This window comes from Crocodylus siamensis, chromosome 9 (genome assembly GCF_052110815.1).
Source record: "Crocodylus siamensis isolate JL-2025a chromosome 9, ASM5211081v1, whole genome shotgun sequence".
Taxonomy (NCBI): domain Eukaryota; kingdom Metazoa; phylum Chordata; order Crocodylia; family Crocodylidae; genus Crocodylus; species Crocodylus siamensis.
The window spans coordinates 69,710,637-69,728,172 of record NC_143403.1 but is presented as its reverse complement, the minus strand read 5'-3'; the positions used below and the strand labels follow the sequence as shown (position 1 = coordinate 69,728,172).

At 43.0% G+C, this 17,536-nt stretch overlaps 1 protein-coding gene across 3 annotated transcripts in view; it reads right to left on the bottom strand.

Annotated features, from left to right (window-relative positions):
- Positions 1 to 17,249, bottom strand: part of SVOP (SV2 related protein) — a 37,089-nt gene extending 19,840 nt beyond the window's left edge. For 2 of the 3 annotated variants that reach the window (XR_016444327.1, XR_016444328.1), the window contains exons 1-3: positions 4,417 to 4,513; positions 2,632 to 2,703; positions 1,987 to 2,111 (exon numbers count right to left, since the gene is read on the bottom strand). Coding sequence is in view for 1 of the 3 variants with exons in the window: in XM_090063806.1 (XP_089919932.1) it covers positions 1,987 to 2,111; positions 2,632 to 2,703; positions 4,417 to 4,515; positions 5,610 to 5,695; positions 8,218 to 8,378; positions 17,051 to 17,085 (578 nt within the window). In the remaining 2 variants the exon portion in view is untranslated. Of the gene's footprint in view, positions 1 to 1,986; positions 2,112 to 2,631; positions 2,704 to 4,416; positions 4,516 to 5,609; positions 5,696 to 8,217; positions 8,379 to 17,050 lie in introns of those variants that run through there. The other variant, XM_090063806.1, reaches the window with a different exon arrangement.
- Positions 17,250 to 17,536: the final 287 nt, after the last annotated feature.

Sequence of the window (17,536 nt, the reverse complement as noted above, 5' to 3'; positions counted from 1 at the left end):
ATTAAATCAGCAATTAAAAACAGGGGGAAATGGAGCTGCATGTAATAGGATGCAGAAAATTCCCACATATATATGGCACCAGAGGACAGAAAGTGATTGCTTTCGTATGTAGGCTGTTGCCTTTCTTTTATGGGAGTTTTCTGCACCTTCAGCTTTGGGATCTGAGGATGCTGTCAACATGAATAATCTTATCCAGCATCACACGATATTGCATGGGTGATTCTCAAGGGAAGTCACAGGTTCTCAAGTGCAGCTGAAGGAGTTTCTGCAGTAATAGGTTTCCATCACACAGTATGTTATTTTAAATAGCATCTCTCATAGAAACTCTGTTCCCAAGTCCATTACAAAATGAAATAATACAATTACAAAGATAGCTAAATGACTCTACAGAAATTCCACCACTAAAAGGAAAAGGCTATAGCCTACTCAAGAATAATAAAAAGGTGGTTCTTTCTGCTGTCTTACATATATTTGTCTTTTTGCCAATGGGACCATTCTTTAAGGATAAACAGAAACCATTCCTAACTCTGTAACTGGCTCTCTTTGTGTACCTGGATAAAACAGGTAGCCTGTCTGTAAAATGCAAGAACCTAGGCATACCTGTGCAGTGAAATAAAAATCAATAAATGATTACAGTTCAAAATATTAACAATTCTCATGCTTTGCTTCAATTTTTCTCCTGCCCCCTGCTAGTAACGCTCTTTGGGGACTGCATGGCAAGATCTGGCTCACAGTTAATAAGTACACAACAGACTGATGGCTTTCCCTGCATAGGCACCTATTGCCTTCACATCTAGTATTCAGGGACGGCAATGAAAGCAAATTAATAATAGTACCAGAGCTGAGGCCCTTTTATCTGGATTTGTGGGAACAGCACTAGAAACACCGCAAGCCAGGACAGGATATTGGCTTGCCTCAGAAACAGGTCCAAGAGCCATCAATCAGAGTCGGGCTCCTCTTGTACTGAAATCGCACCTCAGTAGGGCACAGCATCAATTATTCATTAGAATAAATGGCTGAGGGGAGAGTGCATGGCTCTGCTCCTCCCTTTCCATTTACAATGAAAAGCCTGCAGCCAGGCAATTCCCGTGACTTCAATCACAACGTGGAATGTCGTCTCGCTTCTTTGCTCGGCCCAGGGTGAGCCTAATCCATGGAAACAGACAAACCATTCTAGGTCTGAGACTCTCTGGATCTAGCGTGCCACTCTGTACCCATTTCACAGATGAGGCTTGGAACTGGGTAGAAATCTGAAGTTTCACAAAACACAAGGGGATTGTGGCTCAGCCCTTCCTCTGATTATTAGCTTTGATATTCTGATATGGTATTGTCACAACTCACTGTCATCACTTACACACTCCTCCCTAGGCAAGAATATGGAAATGCAATGGCAATGCATTGCTCCCAGGCTATATTATGCCTTGCTGAAAGTTTCACACTATCTATTCCCCGCTTCTGCTGTTGTAATGGTGGAGTGCTTGCGCCTTCTACCTTCACCCCACGTCCCAGATACTTGGAGGGATAGAGAAGGATCCTGCCCATTCTGCTTCACCTGTGTGTGGTCAACAGATTTCCAGAGATTATCACTCCAGGTCAGAGCAGCAAAGTAAGTGCCAATTAAACCTACAGACCATATCAGAGCCTCCTGCTCTAGATGTACAGACTGAATCACAGTGGCATGTTAATTTAGCAGAGGGAAGCCTAATAATAGGGGGAGCCTGTAACCCTCCTGATCACACTGAATTCAGGGGCACAGTTTATTCATAAAGAAGGAGGTACAAGTCCCTGGGGAGTTTAGTTACCTCCTCAAAGAAATATGATATTTCAAAAACCTTTGTTCATTTTAATATATCAGGACTGATATCCTTTTATGAACGTGGCTTCAGAGGGCATTAATAGAGAAACAGACAGAATCCTATGTCAGCATCTCTTTCAACACAGAAAAAAACTGAAAAAGAAAATTTTAAAACATGAATATTTACTTACGACTGAGGCACTCCTCCAATCCCAAAGCCCACCAGTCCCCTGAGCACAAGGATCCAGCTGTACACTGGTGCAAAACCACTGAGAATCCCATAATACAGGGTCCATAACACACTGATCTTCAGGCCCTGTATTTAACCAACAAGCAGAAAAAGGATTATGCGGTAACATAAGTTAATGAGATAAAGACTGAAACCTAGAGTTCACAGCTCAGACAGCCTATGAAATCCAAGAAGAACAGTCCTATAAGCTTGGGAACCATTGTTTCACGAAGCCAGGCCAAAATCTGTCAAAGGGCACTGGAGAGGTGCACTTGGGATTGTGGCATGCAGGTGCTCTTCACCAAGTTGCAATCCCTGTGGTTTGCACAAACAAATACATATTGTGTGTGTGCAACACAGGCAGTCACCACATGCTTAAGTGCCTTGCTGTACCAGTGCCCAGAATTTCATAGGGACTCTCATGGAAGAAAAATATGCTTCACTTTGCAACATGGCCAGATAGATTCACTTCAGTACTCTCTATTTTTCTCACTCTTATTTATTGCAGCCCTGTTGACCGCAGTGGGGTAGTGTGGTATGGACTTAAGCAGAGTGTCCTAAAGCAACAGTATGACAGAATATACTTTGGTAAAAGGGGGAGGCTTACTGTTTTTCTGCCGTACTGGTCTGACATGTTCCCCCAGAGCGTGGAGCTCGACATCATCCCCACAAACACTACCTGTGGAACAGAAGCAATTTTTCCTCTTAACAGGAGGAATCAACAGACGGTCAGGTAAGAGCAGAGAAAAGAAAATGGTGCAACTCTGCAGTCAGACCAGAAAATCCAAACCCTTATTGTTACCAATGACTATTGCTGTGTGCCTGGGGCACAGCTCATCTGGGAAGAGATTATTAAAGGATATACACACAATGGGATTGCTCAGCACTACCTCAACATTTTCCTCCCATTGAGAGCCCGGGGAGTTTTTCTAGTGACTTCACTACGATCAGTTAGATCAGTGCCAAGTCCTTTTGTTTTTTTAAATCCCACCTATATATTTCCGTTAAACTAAAAAATATGACATAGTGACTGGGTAGTACAAGCTGCTAATAAACTGAAGGTCATTAAGGCCTTGCCTTAAGACAGCATCTGCAGAAAGGGCATCCTGGGATCCTAGGCATCTAGAGATCAGGCCTGCAAGGTATGAAGTCCCCTAGCTTCTATAGGGAAGCCAGTTGTTTGAAGGCAACCATATGCCTAAGTTCTTTACATGATCAGTACCTTGCAAGCTACAGTTCCTCTGGGTATGAGCCCCAACTCATCTCTAGCCTCTGACTGACAGTTTCACCAGGCAGCTGAGTGAGGTTTGGCTTCACTGGCAAAAACAGTGTGAAGGCCAGATTAGATTTTACAATTCTGGAGGAGTCAGTAAGAAGATTAAAATGTTGAAACAACCTGTACCCATCCCAGAAAAGAAAGATAGGGGCTGAAATCCTGCCCCATTCATGCCAATTACCAGAATTTCAGCTTTACCCATGGGCCAGACCTTGAGGTCTTCGCTCAGTCAAAAGTCAGTGAGACTTTTGCCTGAGAAAGAAATGTGAACCTAAGCAACACATGGTATCAGAGAGGGTGCTCACTTCTGAAAGGCACAAATGTATCAGCTTCTAGCTCATACCGATTGCTACTCTACCCCCTGTTCATACTGAGCTAAAACTGTACTGTGCTGAGGCACTGGGCTTTTATTGGGTTTGATTTCAGAGGCAGGCAGTTTAAACTGACCTTTTGGTTTAAAAGCATATTAGTGTATCTACAAATGTGTGCAATCATGCTGTGGCCCAAAAATGTCATCAAAGTCCACTGGAGATAAAAAGGCAGGGGTTGGAGTTAACTTACATGCCATACAGCAGCAAAATATATAAGTAAAAGGTAGTCACCTAGTCGTATTCCAAGGCCGGTTTTCTCCTCCCCAAGCCCACCTGCATTCCTGCAGGGTTAATCTGTGAGGGCTCCACTGCCAGGTACCATTTTGCTTGAACAGCAAAATCCCACTCTAGTCCAGGGCTCCCAATCCTGGTATGGGCAAAGGAATTTAAACTTTCCTGAGATAGAGAGAGAAGGCACCCTGGAAAAGTTGCCAAAGTTATGAAACTTTGTGTGAGTAGGGTTGGAAGCCCAAGTTCATAATGAACCTGTGGAAGTTTGCGGGACTGGCTGCAAATTGCATGAAACTTGACATCCAAAACATGCCATGATCCAGGCTATGTTTATTTTCTTCAGACTCTGGCTTTTAAAGAAAGGCTTCCATACCCCTGTAAAACAACATCAGAGTTGTTTCCAGTCTGCAAAGCCCATGAGCAGATTTTACATGGAGATAGAAACCATCATGTCTGAACAGCAACGAGTGGAAACACCTTACAGAATACAGGAGCTGTCAGCTATTTTTCCTACCGATGTGAGCAATGCAACCTGCCAGCTTGGTAATCGCCACTCACAATGAAGCTGAGGAGCTAGGATACTTAGAATCATCATTTCCATAGCATCTGCCATCTAGAAGGGCAAGAAAAAAAATAAATGACTGCTGAGAAATCAGGTTGACATAACATAAGATCGCTTATCTCTTTGATGGTAACCTTGCCCTGATGAGGCTATTCTGACCATGGAGGCAAAACAAGGCAACCCTGTTTGAAAGGCACTGCGGGTTTGCACAGTGCAGTGGAAAACAGCAATATATCTTCAGAGCACTTAAGTGGGTAGGGACATAAGCACTTCCAAACTCATTCCCTAGATACCAGGGACAGCGCTGGAAGTGTTGCAGTATAGGCACTCAGGCTACAAGATTGCAGAATTCTTACTAATGCTAAGAAAAAAACACTAAGCAGGTAGGATTCAAAAGGCCAAATTTAAGAGTGATGCAGTTTGGTAATGGTGAAAGTTTCAGGGAGTCTGTTTAGTTCTTCTTTTCTAGTTACTTAGTATATGGTATGTATCAGCATTAGACTCCCAAATACAAGCATTCATTCATGCCACATAACTTATATCCTTCTTTATACATCACCCACAAATTTGGTTCATGTACAATTAAGACATCTGTGGGCCACATTCTCCTTCAGTTACTGAACCAGGGCAGACTGTAACCCAATATATGGACAATAACTAGGAAACAAAGGATCTGGCTAACAAATAATAAAAGAGGACAGAGTAATAGAAAAGAGACCATTTTGCTCTGGGTACTGCAGTTAAACCTAGGAGTACAGGGATTGTTCAGACAGCAGGAAAAATGTACTGAGGCTAAAAACACATGGAAAAGGGAATATCTTGCCCAAGAGGATGAATGTGGTAAAATGACTAGATTAAGGAAAAACTGGATAAACTTGTGGTAGCAGCAGCCTGAGAGTTTAGAGCAGCAGGTCTACCTGGACCCTCCCAACCATCTTAGAGGAAGAAGAAAAGGAGCTTAGCCTGCTATTTATGCATAGGTTAACAGTATAGGTTAGCTCTGATTCTGGCAACAGTTCACACTTCAAACAGTATTTCTGTTCATGAAAGGTTGGGGGATTTTGTTTTCAGGGTATGAATACATCATTTAGACATTAATGTATGACACAGAGTCCATGCTATTGACCTTGACAACAATTACTTGCCCAGGCTAATCCAGTAATAACAGAGAGTTTCCACTGGAATTTCCCAAACCCAATGGCTTCCACCGCATCTTCCACCATAAAAGTATCTGGAAAAGAAACAGAGCTTTTGGTTCAACACTTCATTTCTTCCCTGATAAGAGATGTGCTCTAAAATGGCACTTTCTAATAATCCAACTATTTTTTATTAATTTAATAATAGGCTAAATCATTACAGCTCTAATTCATTTGTATTCAATTCTTACACACTAACCCCCAGTTTCTTCAAAGATTTTGCCAAACACCATGATTAGGAAAATTAATAAATTAACTTACATATATACAGATTTTTAAAAATATAAAATCAGTATGACATCAGGGGATAGAACTAGGAGCAATGGTCTCAAGTTGCAGCAGGGGAAATTTAGGCTTGAGATTAGGAGTAACTTTCTGACTATGAGTGTGGTCAAGCATTGGACCAGTTCATCTAGAGAAATTGCGCAATCTCCATCCCTAGAAGTTTTCAAGCAGGTTAGTCAGATTTTATGATCATGGGCTTCAAGGGGGGGGGATGTAGTGACTTACAGCAGCTGAGGATCTGAGTTTCTATATATGGGGGTCCCTTCACCAGCCTCTGAAATGCAGCTATCTCTGGAGTGAAGCACAGTAGCTCTTTACTAGCACATAACAATACCACACAAGAGGACAGCAAGTTAGCAATAATATTTTATGCAGTTACATTTACAGAGGGAATTTAGGGTGGCAAAACATATCTGAGTTGAGAATTTGGCCAGGACATTCAAACAGCTATCCAGACCTTTGCTACAAATACCAAAGGGTCTTGAATCCTACAAATTAGCAGGACCTGAATTTTGTGTCTCCTTTGAAAAATCTCTGCTATCTCATGTTTATTAACTTGTCCATTGCCAACTATGTCTGTGCAAAATTTAGGATGAAAAACATGGTTTAAATGTTGTTTTAATTTCATAGTCATTTAAAGCAGCTTGTCTCAAAGTTTTGCCAATACCAATGGTCAATACACACAGTAAGCTAGTTTCCCAGATTAAAAACTCCATCTAGCCTTGTAATAAACTGCTGTAAGTCATTTTCCTTCCTTCCTCACCCTCCCCTTAAAAAAATGGCGCAGAGACCTTTTGTGATATTGGTGTTTTAGTCACTTTTTTTGCGGCCAACAGGCCAACATAAATTCTCTCCACATTTATGCACACGCCCAGACTTTCATTGGTAAGCTGAGCTCTCTGGAGAGAATCACTCAGATGTAGAGACTCATTCAAGAAAGTTAAACTTCAATAACTGCAAGGCACAAAAGTGTAGCTGACGAAATGCATGGTCAGCTAAAGAATGCATGCACCAAACCCTCCCGAAAAAAACAAACAAGGGCATCTGTTCTATTGTAATTCCATCCTGCTAATTTTTCCACCACCACTGGAAAAGAAAAAGAAACCCAATCAATATCAGGCCCATTCCCAAGTGCTCTACTGGCTTCAAACTACATCAAGAAAATATGTCTTCTTGACTTCTAAGTATCTAGTGGGTGTGTCTTCAGAACAACCTGTTTTTCCACCTCCTGCCTTTGTATTGCTACACAGCGGACAGTGGCTGGAATCCTTGGCTCAGTACCGTCTTCTTGCCCTGTGGGCCAGAGAGAGACAGGAACACTGCAGAGGCTTCATGCTCAGCTTTGAAGACGAGCCATGTGGAACTGCTATCATGAACTCGGCACGCCATTCCTGAATGGAATTTTTCCAATGCTCCCAGACAGAGGGAAGGTGAGAGACCAAGACTCCGTTCCCAGGAAGTTGTAGGGCTATAAACGTTAAAATGTTTCCTTTTTGGTAGCAGACAGGTAATCTTCCAGTCTTTCCCATCCAGAGCCCATGGCTACTGAGTTCCTAACTCGACTGACTAGTATCGTGTCCACCTCTTTACAGATCTTTTGGAATTAAATCAGCTGAATTTCTACTGTGTTATCCAAAAGCAAACTCTGAAAAGCCCCAAGCAAAAAAGACTAAAGGGCAATTCCAGTAAGAACTCAACTACATGCACCTACTCATAGCAGACTATAAAATAGAAGAGACCTTGGAACATTAACATGCCAAGCCAACTCTCCTCAAGTTTCCTAAATTAGTGCTCTAAGGAGTCAGTTGTAAACTGATCCAGATCCTTTGTTTGGGCTTTTGACATTTGAGTGAATTAGTTTGTCAGTTTTATTGTCTTGGAACCAACTTTTAGAAGTGGACTGAAGTCTCAAGCTCAGATGCAGAACTTGAAGATACCAACTGTGTGGAATGTTTGATTCGATTTGCCGTGTTGTAAAGACACCGTGAAAAGTTTGGACCCTGTGTTCAGCTTTTGACCTGCCCCAAAATTCACGAGTGTTTCCATCTGGGATTGTTTGGGGTCCAGTCCTGATAACAGTAAAACAGATAAGCAAGCTGACCCCTAGAGAAGGCAGTGCACTTGTCACAGGCACATCATTCATCATTCAGCCCCACTGTTCTAACTCCCTTGGTTGACAGGTTCTCTCAAGGCGACAGACTCAGTCTTGGCTGCAGCATGGCTAGAATAAGCCACATGCTTATTTTAAAAGGAGAACTAGAGTCTTGCTTACCGTCAGTTGGGTTGGCAAACTCCTTTGGCACTGCAGCTCCATCCTCCAGCTCTACAGCTTCTAGTTCTGTTTGGACACCTTCAATCTGAATTTCGTGTTCTCCCGAAATGGCATCTTCCTCTGACCTGGAACTCTCCCCTGTGCGGCGAAACTTGACCACCCTAGGAATGTACCAAAGAGAGACTCAACAGGAAGAAGTCAAAAAGTTGAGGGTATGAAAGGAAGCAGATAGGCTCTCTGGGGCAAGAAGTCCAGATGGAATTAGGAGCCGTCTAAATTTCTTGGTGGAAGTGGATTTTTCGCTTGATTGAAGCCAGAAATCTGTGGCTGCGTGCTGGGGAAGCCTTTCGCAGCATGGGCAGCTGACTAGGAGAGGAAGAGGACTGGAAGCTAAGCCTGGCCAGCCTGCTTTGTGTTTCTGTTGGGCTGTAACTAAAGGACTTTGTTACTGCAGAATAGATCTCAGCTCCCCAGACAGTCAAGCCATATTGTAAGTGGCTGTGCCCTGAAGACCAAAAAGGAAAAAACTGTAGCAGAGGTGCCCTGCTACCCTGTGATACAAGGCTATGCCAGCCTTCAGTTTTCTGCCTATATTCTGGCATCTGCAATGCTTGAACCAACCAGAGAGCTGTGCAGAATGTTGTTTGTGCCCTCCATTACTTGTGTGTTGTTTCACAGCTGCAAGAAGAAATGCAGATGTTATTATTGGGGACTAACCTTAAAAAACAGGTCTTGCACATTCATATTCTGACTGAAAGCAAGTCTGTCCCAGCTGATCTTCATTACCATGGTGATATAAAGCAAGCAGTGAGGTTTGGAGTACCCAGACCTCATCATTCCAGACTTTGAAGGCCCCATGTGACACACTGAATCTAAAGCCCCAATAAATCTTTCACCCTGTTTAATTTAATTTTGTGAATGGCAAAGAACAATACTTACTGCCTATAGACTCAAAGAGAGCCACTGCATGTACACTTAGCATTTATTGCTAACAAAAAGAATTAACATTGTGTAAAATGTAATGCCTGCACAACATACGAGGTAGGCAGTCATGGAGAATGAAGTACTGAAGGTCTAAGAGGGGTGACATAAGGGTTTCCCAATAAAGGTATCTTAGCCCTAAACAGAGAGTGACAAAGAAGTTCAGTTGTCAGTCAATCTTCAGCCTTCCTGCTGAGACTTAAGCACAAGAGGTGGGGACTCATGCTGCCAGCGGTGATTGTAAATACAGAAACTTCTCTATCGGCAACTGAAAGGAGCACTACCAGCTTAGTTCACATTGGATACCTCACGCAGTACAGTTATCAGAGAGTAAGAGCTTTCAGTTTCTCCCTCCACTGACTTGTTCTGAACATGAACAAGTGACCAAAAATGATCCTAGCTATTTAGGGCCTGTGGTTCACTATTCAAAACTGTTTAAATCTTTTTGCCTTTCCAATTTACATAGGATCAAGGAACACTGAAATGAATCAACTGTTTGAATAGAAATAATGAAAGAATAGAAGTAGCATGTAGAAGGGATCATATTTACATTCATGGACTCCTCACATTCACTGTCTAGGCAAAAAGAAGAACTAGTCCATTTCTTGCATTCCTTTATGAATCCTGCTTCATTATGTAATGTTTAGCTGCTTGCCAAATTTCAAGATTACTGCTGTCCCCTAGGACACAAATCATTTTTCTGAAAACAACGTAGAAAATTAAAATTTGGGCTATTTCTACAACAAGGACAATGCATATGAAATTAAACAATGCAACTATATTTAATCCATGTTGAGTGTGTGTGCAGACAGACAAGAAGCCAGAAAGAAAACTACTGGCAGAAAACAGCCAACAAACCATCCCATTTAGTTAAAACTGGGTAGTTAACCCGAGGGATAATATGTATAATATAATGCGTATTCACATGGATGCTGTGGCTTTCTGTTCTCCTTGCAGAGTTACAGGAAGCAACCTTCTTTGATACATACATGATTTTGGTAAGCTAGATACTGTGCATCCTAAGAAGAGGCTGAATGCGAAGCACACGTCAGAAGGTGGCCTACTAACGAAGAATCCTCAGTTCCCATGGAAGCAAAGGGGCTCACACCACCTCAGAGTTCAAGACACTTATCTTGGCCAATCATTTTGTTAATCTAAAATGATGGAGATACCATAGCTAATAATCAATATGAAAACAGTTACACTAAAATTGTTACTAGACAAATCCAGAGGTCTGTGCTTAGTTTTCACTAGGTTTGGACTCATTCTTTACTCTGGTGTGTCGCCAAGAATTTGCCTGAGTAAGGCAAATACTTGAGTACTGAGCTTTGCACTGAGCTAACAAGGTAACATCTGCAGCGCCAAACAGGAAATGCTTTTGGATGGAAGGCACCATAGCACGGGCCCTCTTGACTTCTGCACAGCAGCAAAACAACACTACAACCCAGTTCTTCAGAAAACTCTTGGCATTAGGACCGGCTTCTGCAATGGCTGCAATACCACGGTCATCAAGGCTGACCGAGCCTTTTGGGCATACAAACAAACAGTGAACAAACAGGTCCAGAAAGGTTTGTGTTTTGTTGGTCCCTGGCCTCATCTCAACCTAATGAAGGGTAAAAGGAACCCCACTTATAGGTTATATAACAGAGCAAAGAACCATGGCTCAGCAACCACACTGAAACCATCATTCGGATGGAGGTAAAGTACTGCAAGTATTTTTTCAGTGAATGGCACAGCATACTAATGGATAGCAGGCAGATACTTTCCTTGAGAGAACTCACTGTTGTAATAACATTGTAGCTTCTTTCACTATTTTTTTTTTTATGCATAGCAAAAACTATGAACCTATAACCTATGGTTTTTAGATGATTTCTGTATGTTTCCCTGCAAAGATAAATTCACAACTGAGAAAAATGGCACTGGGCAACAGCTATAATTGCCTGCCATTTTGAACTTTACCTTCTTCATGTTTCCCTTAAGGAAAAGCAGTCAAATTTGGGGCATTTATGTAAAATTATTTTAGAAATAGATCCCACAAGGATAAAGCTATTTTCAGACATACTTGCTTAGTTCCTGGCCTATAAATATTAACAGCACACAACAAAATGCAGATACGTGTATCTAGTAAAACACACGGAGAATAAATATGCCATTTAAAGATTTACAGACTTGTGATTTGCATACTGTTTACCCAAAAAAAGGGAGGCAATGCTTTTATTCAAGAACTTCAAAGCATGCAGGGGAAGAAAAAAAGATTTGTTTTACGGTCTTCCTGGAATGATCCTGAATTTGGGTGCAAAATTTAACTGGCTTCTTGGGCAGTTAAAAATACCCATTTGCCAGAGACAGGGAATACCTTTTCCTGGAACGTAACCTTGTATATCAAAATAAGGCCTATGTAATAAATGCAGTAATCAGTTAGCACCTCTTGTAATTAAGAGCCTGGCCCAGCACAAGGAGAGAATAAGCACAAGTCTAAGAGCAATGAATCAGAAGGGGAGGGCTAAACAACCCAATTCGCTATTAATGAGTGCGCTGCAGCCTGACTGCCAGGTTACTCCTCACAAGGAGTGAAGTGAGCCCATGCTGATGGTCACTCTTGAGCCCAGGTCACTCAGGACACACTCATTCTTTGCCCACGTTTCACAGGATCCCTCACAGAGGCCCTGAAACCATCAGCTCCATGTGAAGTTTGGAACAGGTTACCCAGAGCGCTTGTGAAATATTCATCCTTGGAGGTTTTTAAGACCCTGATAAGCAAAGCCTTGGCTGAAATGATGTAGTTAGGGCTGGTCCTGCTTTAAGCAGAGAGTTGGATTAGATGTGACCTCCAGAAGTGCCTCCAAACCCTCACGTTCTACAATCCTAAGGACTCCCTATACCTAGTACATAGCCTCACTTGAAACCCTGTCATCTGCCACCCATTCATGCTTTTGTATAGTTCAAAAATCTTGCGTTCCCTGCTGTGCACTGTAGAAGGAACTGCAGAATCAAGGTTCAAGTACTTACAAGTAATACAGACCCTGGCAAATCAAGGAATAGGCAGTAAATTATGTATGTCTTCTATACCTCTCTCAGATCTGTGCTCTGCCATTGAGATCCACCAGCTCTATTGCTGACCTGCTGGACAAGCAGCTACTGATCAAGGAATCAAATTGATATTTTTCCCCTCACAGCAAGAGTTCAGCTATCCCTCACAGAAGAGGACATCTACCTTAGTCTTCTTTCCATATCCAGTGGGACCAACATAAATGATGCCAGGAGTCAACCAAGAAGAAAAAGCTGAAACTGTACTGTCTTGTCTATACAGGAAATACCAACTTTAAACTTCATGCAGCTGGGATTTGCTACACACGTCAGAAAGCTGTTCACCAGTGCTTTTTCACAATGGCCCTTTCTAAAGTCACACTTGTATACTTGGTTTGACTGGTTTAGAGCCGAGAGCAACATCCATTGTCCATCTTTTTACTTTCATGTGCATGGAAAATATTCAGGGCACAAGTAGAGAGAATTTGTGCCAGATCTAAGTCAAAATGCACAATGTTTAACCCTAGGTAACAGAATCTTTAAAGCTGCTTTCATTTCTTTTATGCCTCTGTAGCATCACTATAACTTAGACACCTGGTATACTTGCAACTCTTGAAAATGTAAGGACAAGACGTTGTTGGAAAGAAATCATCTTAGTCCCTGGCTATTTTAATTCTGCCCTAGCAGTGAGGGTCTTTATCCTATCTATTTAAGGGGCAGCAAAACCAAATTATCAGGCATCCTTGCAAGCTGCAGCAGCTGCAATCAGACATGCAATGGCGGCAGTTTTTAAAGGTGAACTGAAAGACTTTCCATACTTGGCAAGACCCGAGTTCTGTGTTTCTCTTGCAAGAGCTGATGACACCATTGATACCCAGAACGCAGCAAAGTGCTGGGGTGGCAGCAAAGGACCTTGATCCATGAAAAAACATCAGGGGCTGATGGCTGGACTCCTCAGCCCAGGCTGTCCACGTGACTGGGCTGCAGGCACTAAAAGGGACCGTGTAGAGGCGCAGCAGATGTGGCCTCCTGTTTTGCTCTATTGAATTCAGGTAGTCCATGGACCCGCACCGCACTGTTGACCCAGCTGGTCACAGACAGCACTTCCCCAATCACCTGCTCTCTGGAGGTGCACTTTCAACACTAAAGATCTTTGCAGCATGTGGATGTTTGGCAGAGCAGTGTCTGCCTGTGTGGGGCAACCATTGCATCCGCTCCCTTGAAAAACTGAGGTACAGCCTCTAAGACATTTTTTGAGATTTTTCCTAAAGTACACAGAGTATCTCAGGATTTGATCAAGGTATGCCTTACACTGCTTTCCCATTGCCATCAACTCCTGCAGGAAAACCAGCATACTTGGTCTCAGGACTTCAGGTCTTTGCAGGTAAGCAAAGGCAGAACAGAGTTTCATCCATTTTTGTTCTAAAAAAAAAAATCATACCCTTCTACATTTTAATGAAATTATATAGGATAAAATCCTGGGATTGTTGAAATTAATGCAAAAACCAACTTTGACTTCAAGGGAATAGAATTTATTTAATCATTTGGGAGGTATGAAGGATTTTTGCATCCAGTTAAAATAAGGAAGCTTCTCAGTTCAGGTTTATTTCATAGATTTCATAGATTTCATAGACATTAGGGCTGAAAGGGACCTCGGGAGATCATTGAGTCCAGCCCCCTGCCCAAAGGGCAGGAAGTCAGCTGGGGTCATAGGATCCCAGCAAGATAAGCATCCAGTTTACTCTTGAAGGTGTTCAATGTAGGTGCTTGAACCACCTCTGCTGGCAGACTGTTCCAGACCTTGGGGGCTCGGACAGGAAAGAAATTCTTCCTTATGTCCAGCCTGAAACGGTCTTGCAGGAGTTTGTGACCGTTCGACCTCGTTATCCCTTGGGGCGCTCTGGTGAACAAACGTTCCCCCAAATCCTGGTGATCACCCTTGATAAACTTCTAGGTGGCCATCAGATCACCCCTAAGCCTACACTTTTCCAGGCTAAAGAGTCCCGTGGCTCTCAGCCTGTGGTCGTAAGATCTGTTTTCCTGACCTCTGATCATGCGCATGGCTCTCCTCTGGACTCTCTCAAGCTTCTCCACATCCTTTTTGAATTGTGGAGCCCAAAACTGGACGCAGTACTCCAGCTGCGGCCTCACCAAGGCCGAGTACAAGGGGAGAATGACGTCCCGGGATTTGCTCGAGAAGCATCTATGGATGCACGCCAGCGTTTTGGTCGCTTTACTAGCCGCAGCATCACATTGCAGGCTCATGTTCATCTTGTGGTCAATGATGACCCCCAAGTCTCTTTCTTCTGTAGTGCTATCCAACGTAGCCCTGACGAGCCTATAAGGAAGCTGCAGGTTTTTCCTCCCAAGGTGGAGAACCTTGCATTTTTCGGTGTTAAACACCATCAGGTTCTTGTCTGCCCATTTGCTGAGCTTGTCCAGGTCAGCCTGGATCACCCGCCTATCTTCTGGCGTGGATGCTTTGCCCCAAAGTTTGGTGTCATCGGCGAACTTGGCCAGTCCACTCCTGACTCCAATGTCCACATCGTTAATGAAGATGTTGAACAGTATGGGTCCCAGGACAGAGCCGTGAGGGACCCCACTGGTCACAGGGCACCATGATGAGTGACTGCCATCAATTACAACCCTCTGGGTCCGACCATGGAGCCAGTTTCCCAGCCAGCGGGTCGTGGTGGAGCCAAGGCCACAACTGGCCAGTTTGGCCAAGAGGTGATCATGGGATACCAGATCAAAAGCTTTTTTGAAGTCAAGATATATGACATCAATCTCTTCTCCCGTGTCCAGGTGATAGGTCACCTGGTCATAGAAGGAAATGAGATTGGTCAAACAAGACCTACCCGCAACTAACCCGTGCTGGCTATCCCTTAGAATGTTAGCCTGGGCCAGTCCACTTCATTAATAAATTGTATTCTAAATTCTCCTAAAATCATTTTTATCTCAATAAAACTAGAGTTGCTTTGAACTTCCCTTTGCTGGCCCTCGGAGGTAAAAACAACTGTTTAGTATTTCTTTGACATTTCTCTGAGATTTGTCATTCTTACAACATGTCAGCTTTTCAACAGAATGAAGATGCAGGTCTTGAGTAATTTATAGAGTCTGTATGTCCAGCAAACAAATACTGAAAGTTTTACTCTGTGAAAAGACTTTTTTGATACCAGAAGGCAATTAGCATGAATGCTTTATGTACAAAAATTGTATGGGAAGTGAATCAACTTGTTTCCTTTTGTACTTTCATTTTACGAACAAACAGTAAGTCAAGATCCCAGAATGTCAACACGCCTAAAACCCAATCCAGAGTCCACTGAAGTCAACAGGCATCCTTCCATTGATTTCAATGGGCTTGGAATCTGGCTTGTAGTAGCCCATTACCCTTTGAGCTTACAAGTGAAAAATCACTCCTACAACATTTAGGGTAATTTTTATATCATAGCAGACCACACACAAAAATAGGTGATAATAAATACCTTTCTATTAATAAAGAGTCTGATCCTCCAGCCACATGTTAATTACTGTTTATTACTATTTGACATGCGTCCGGAAGTAGTGCCCAAAGCCTGGCCAGGGTCACAACTGAGCTGGATTCTGGACAAACACATAGCACGTCATCTGCAAATTGCACAGAGTTCAATGGGAGTTCTGGCTGAGTAAAAACCGAAGAACCTGGCCCCAAGCATCATCACAAAGAATAAAACATTGCTTCTGACTAAATAACCTAGGAAACTGAGGAATGAAAAACACACCGGTGCTTCCTGCTGCATACTTCAGAATCTCTCAGCCCTGAGGAACCTCAGAGAGCTGCATTTGTGTGCAAGACCTCAGAGTGTTGAATACAGCCAATTGTACCTTCAGTCAAAGGCATTTTAGCCACTTCTTTAAAAAAAGGATAGAAAAATAGCCTAAAGAATGCATGCATCTATTTGATGTTGACCAAGGAACTGAACATATCCAATATATAGTTTTCAGCATTATTTAAAGTTCATGTAATCCTGTGTGCCTGACTCATTAGAAATGTTACTGAATGATCTATTTTGTCATTAATATAATCCCATCAATGTTTGTAATTCAGTTCAGGCCATTATTTTTGGTTCTCCTCAGTCACTGTTTTACAAATACAGCTATGTTTCAGCAGCATAGTAACAGTCTGGAGGAAAAGGTAATTATTTTTAAAGGAAATGCCAGTATTTTCTGTTCAGAAAAAGCACTCCCAGAGGTAAGCCAGCAATAACATTGCTCTCAGCTCTTTGCACAGATCTAGTATTCACATCCCCAAATGGCAAGGTGTTTGCCACGTAAAATCATTTTCCCTGGGCATTGTCTGCTTCTTCAAACCACACAGTTTGCACATACCAGTGACAAACATACCTTTGCAGAAAGGTTGAGATCTGCAATTACTTCACTGCATGAAGTAGGCAGCAAGGAAGATGCCGTCCCTGGCACAATATTGTTTACAGATGCAATCCACATTGCAAATGCATTGCTACGGTTTCCTCTCAACAGAACCCAGTGCAAGCTTTGAGTTTTTAACCCCCCTTCCCTCCAAAGTTCCCAATAAAATACAAATCGGGTGAGTTTATGAAGCCACCACCTCCCTCCAATAGATCCAGGGATAAAGCAGAAAAGATCCAGGGTCAAGGAGGCTGAACCTGGGCAGAGAGACAAGGAAAATGGCCTGCTTTCTGGGCCTCAGCCATTTCCAAGGAATACTTCCCACTACAAAAAAAAGGAACAGTAGGAATCGCAACCAATCTGCAGTTTGCTAAAAAAAAAAAAATCCCTTTGTGTCCCTCTTCCCTGTGCTACTTACGGTAGCTGTCTCAGCTGGAATAAATCATCCTCCATTGCCAGGCTGTGTTTGGTAGAGCTGCTCTCATTGCTCTTACATTGTGGTTAATGGAGAGCAGCTGGGATCTCAGGAGCTGGCTGCTGGACAGCTCCCTCCGCTATAGCACCAGCCACTGCTGCTGCCACCGCCACCGAAACAAAGCAGCAAGGGGGAGGGGAGAAGAGGAGGAGGAGGAGGAGGAGGGGGAGAAGACCTGGAGAGAAAAGCAAGAGCTGCTGACTGGGATGGGAGGCAGGGGTCTGTTCTGGCCACAGAAACTCACAGGCTTCATCCCCCCTGCACCAGCCCTTGGTTTATCAGGTGGAGTGCTGCTGCTTTGCTTCAGTGCTTTATCTGATCCTTGCCCTCCAAGGTTGCAGGCCCTGAGATCAATATTTAATGCAAAAACATCTGCTCATTTGGAAGCTGTAATCTAAGGGAATATTAAACACTGCCAGAGAGGGAGGC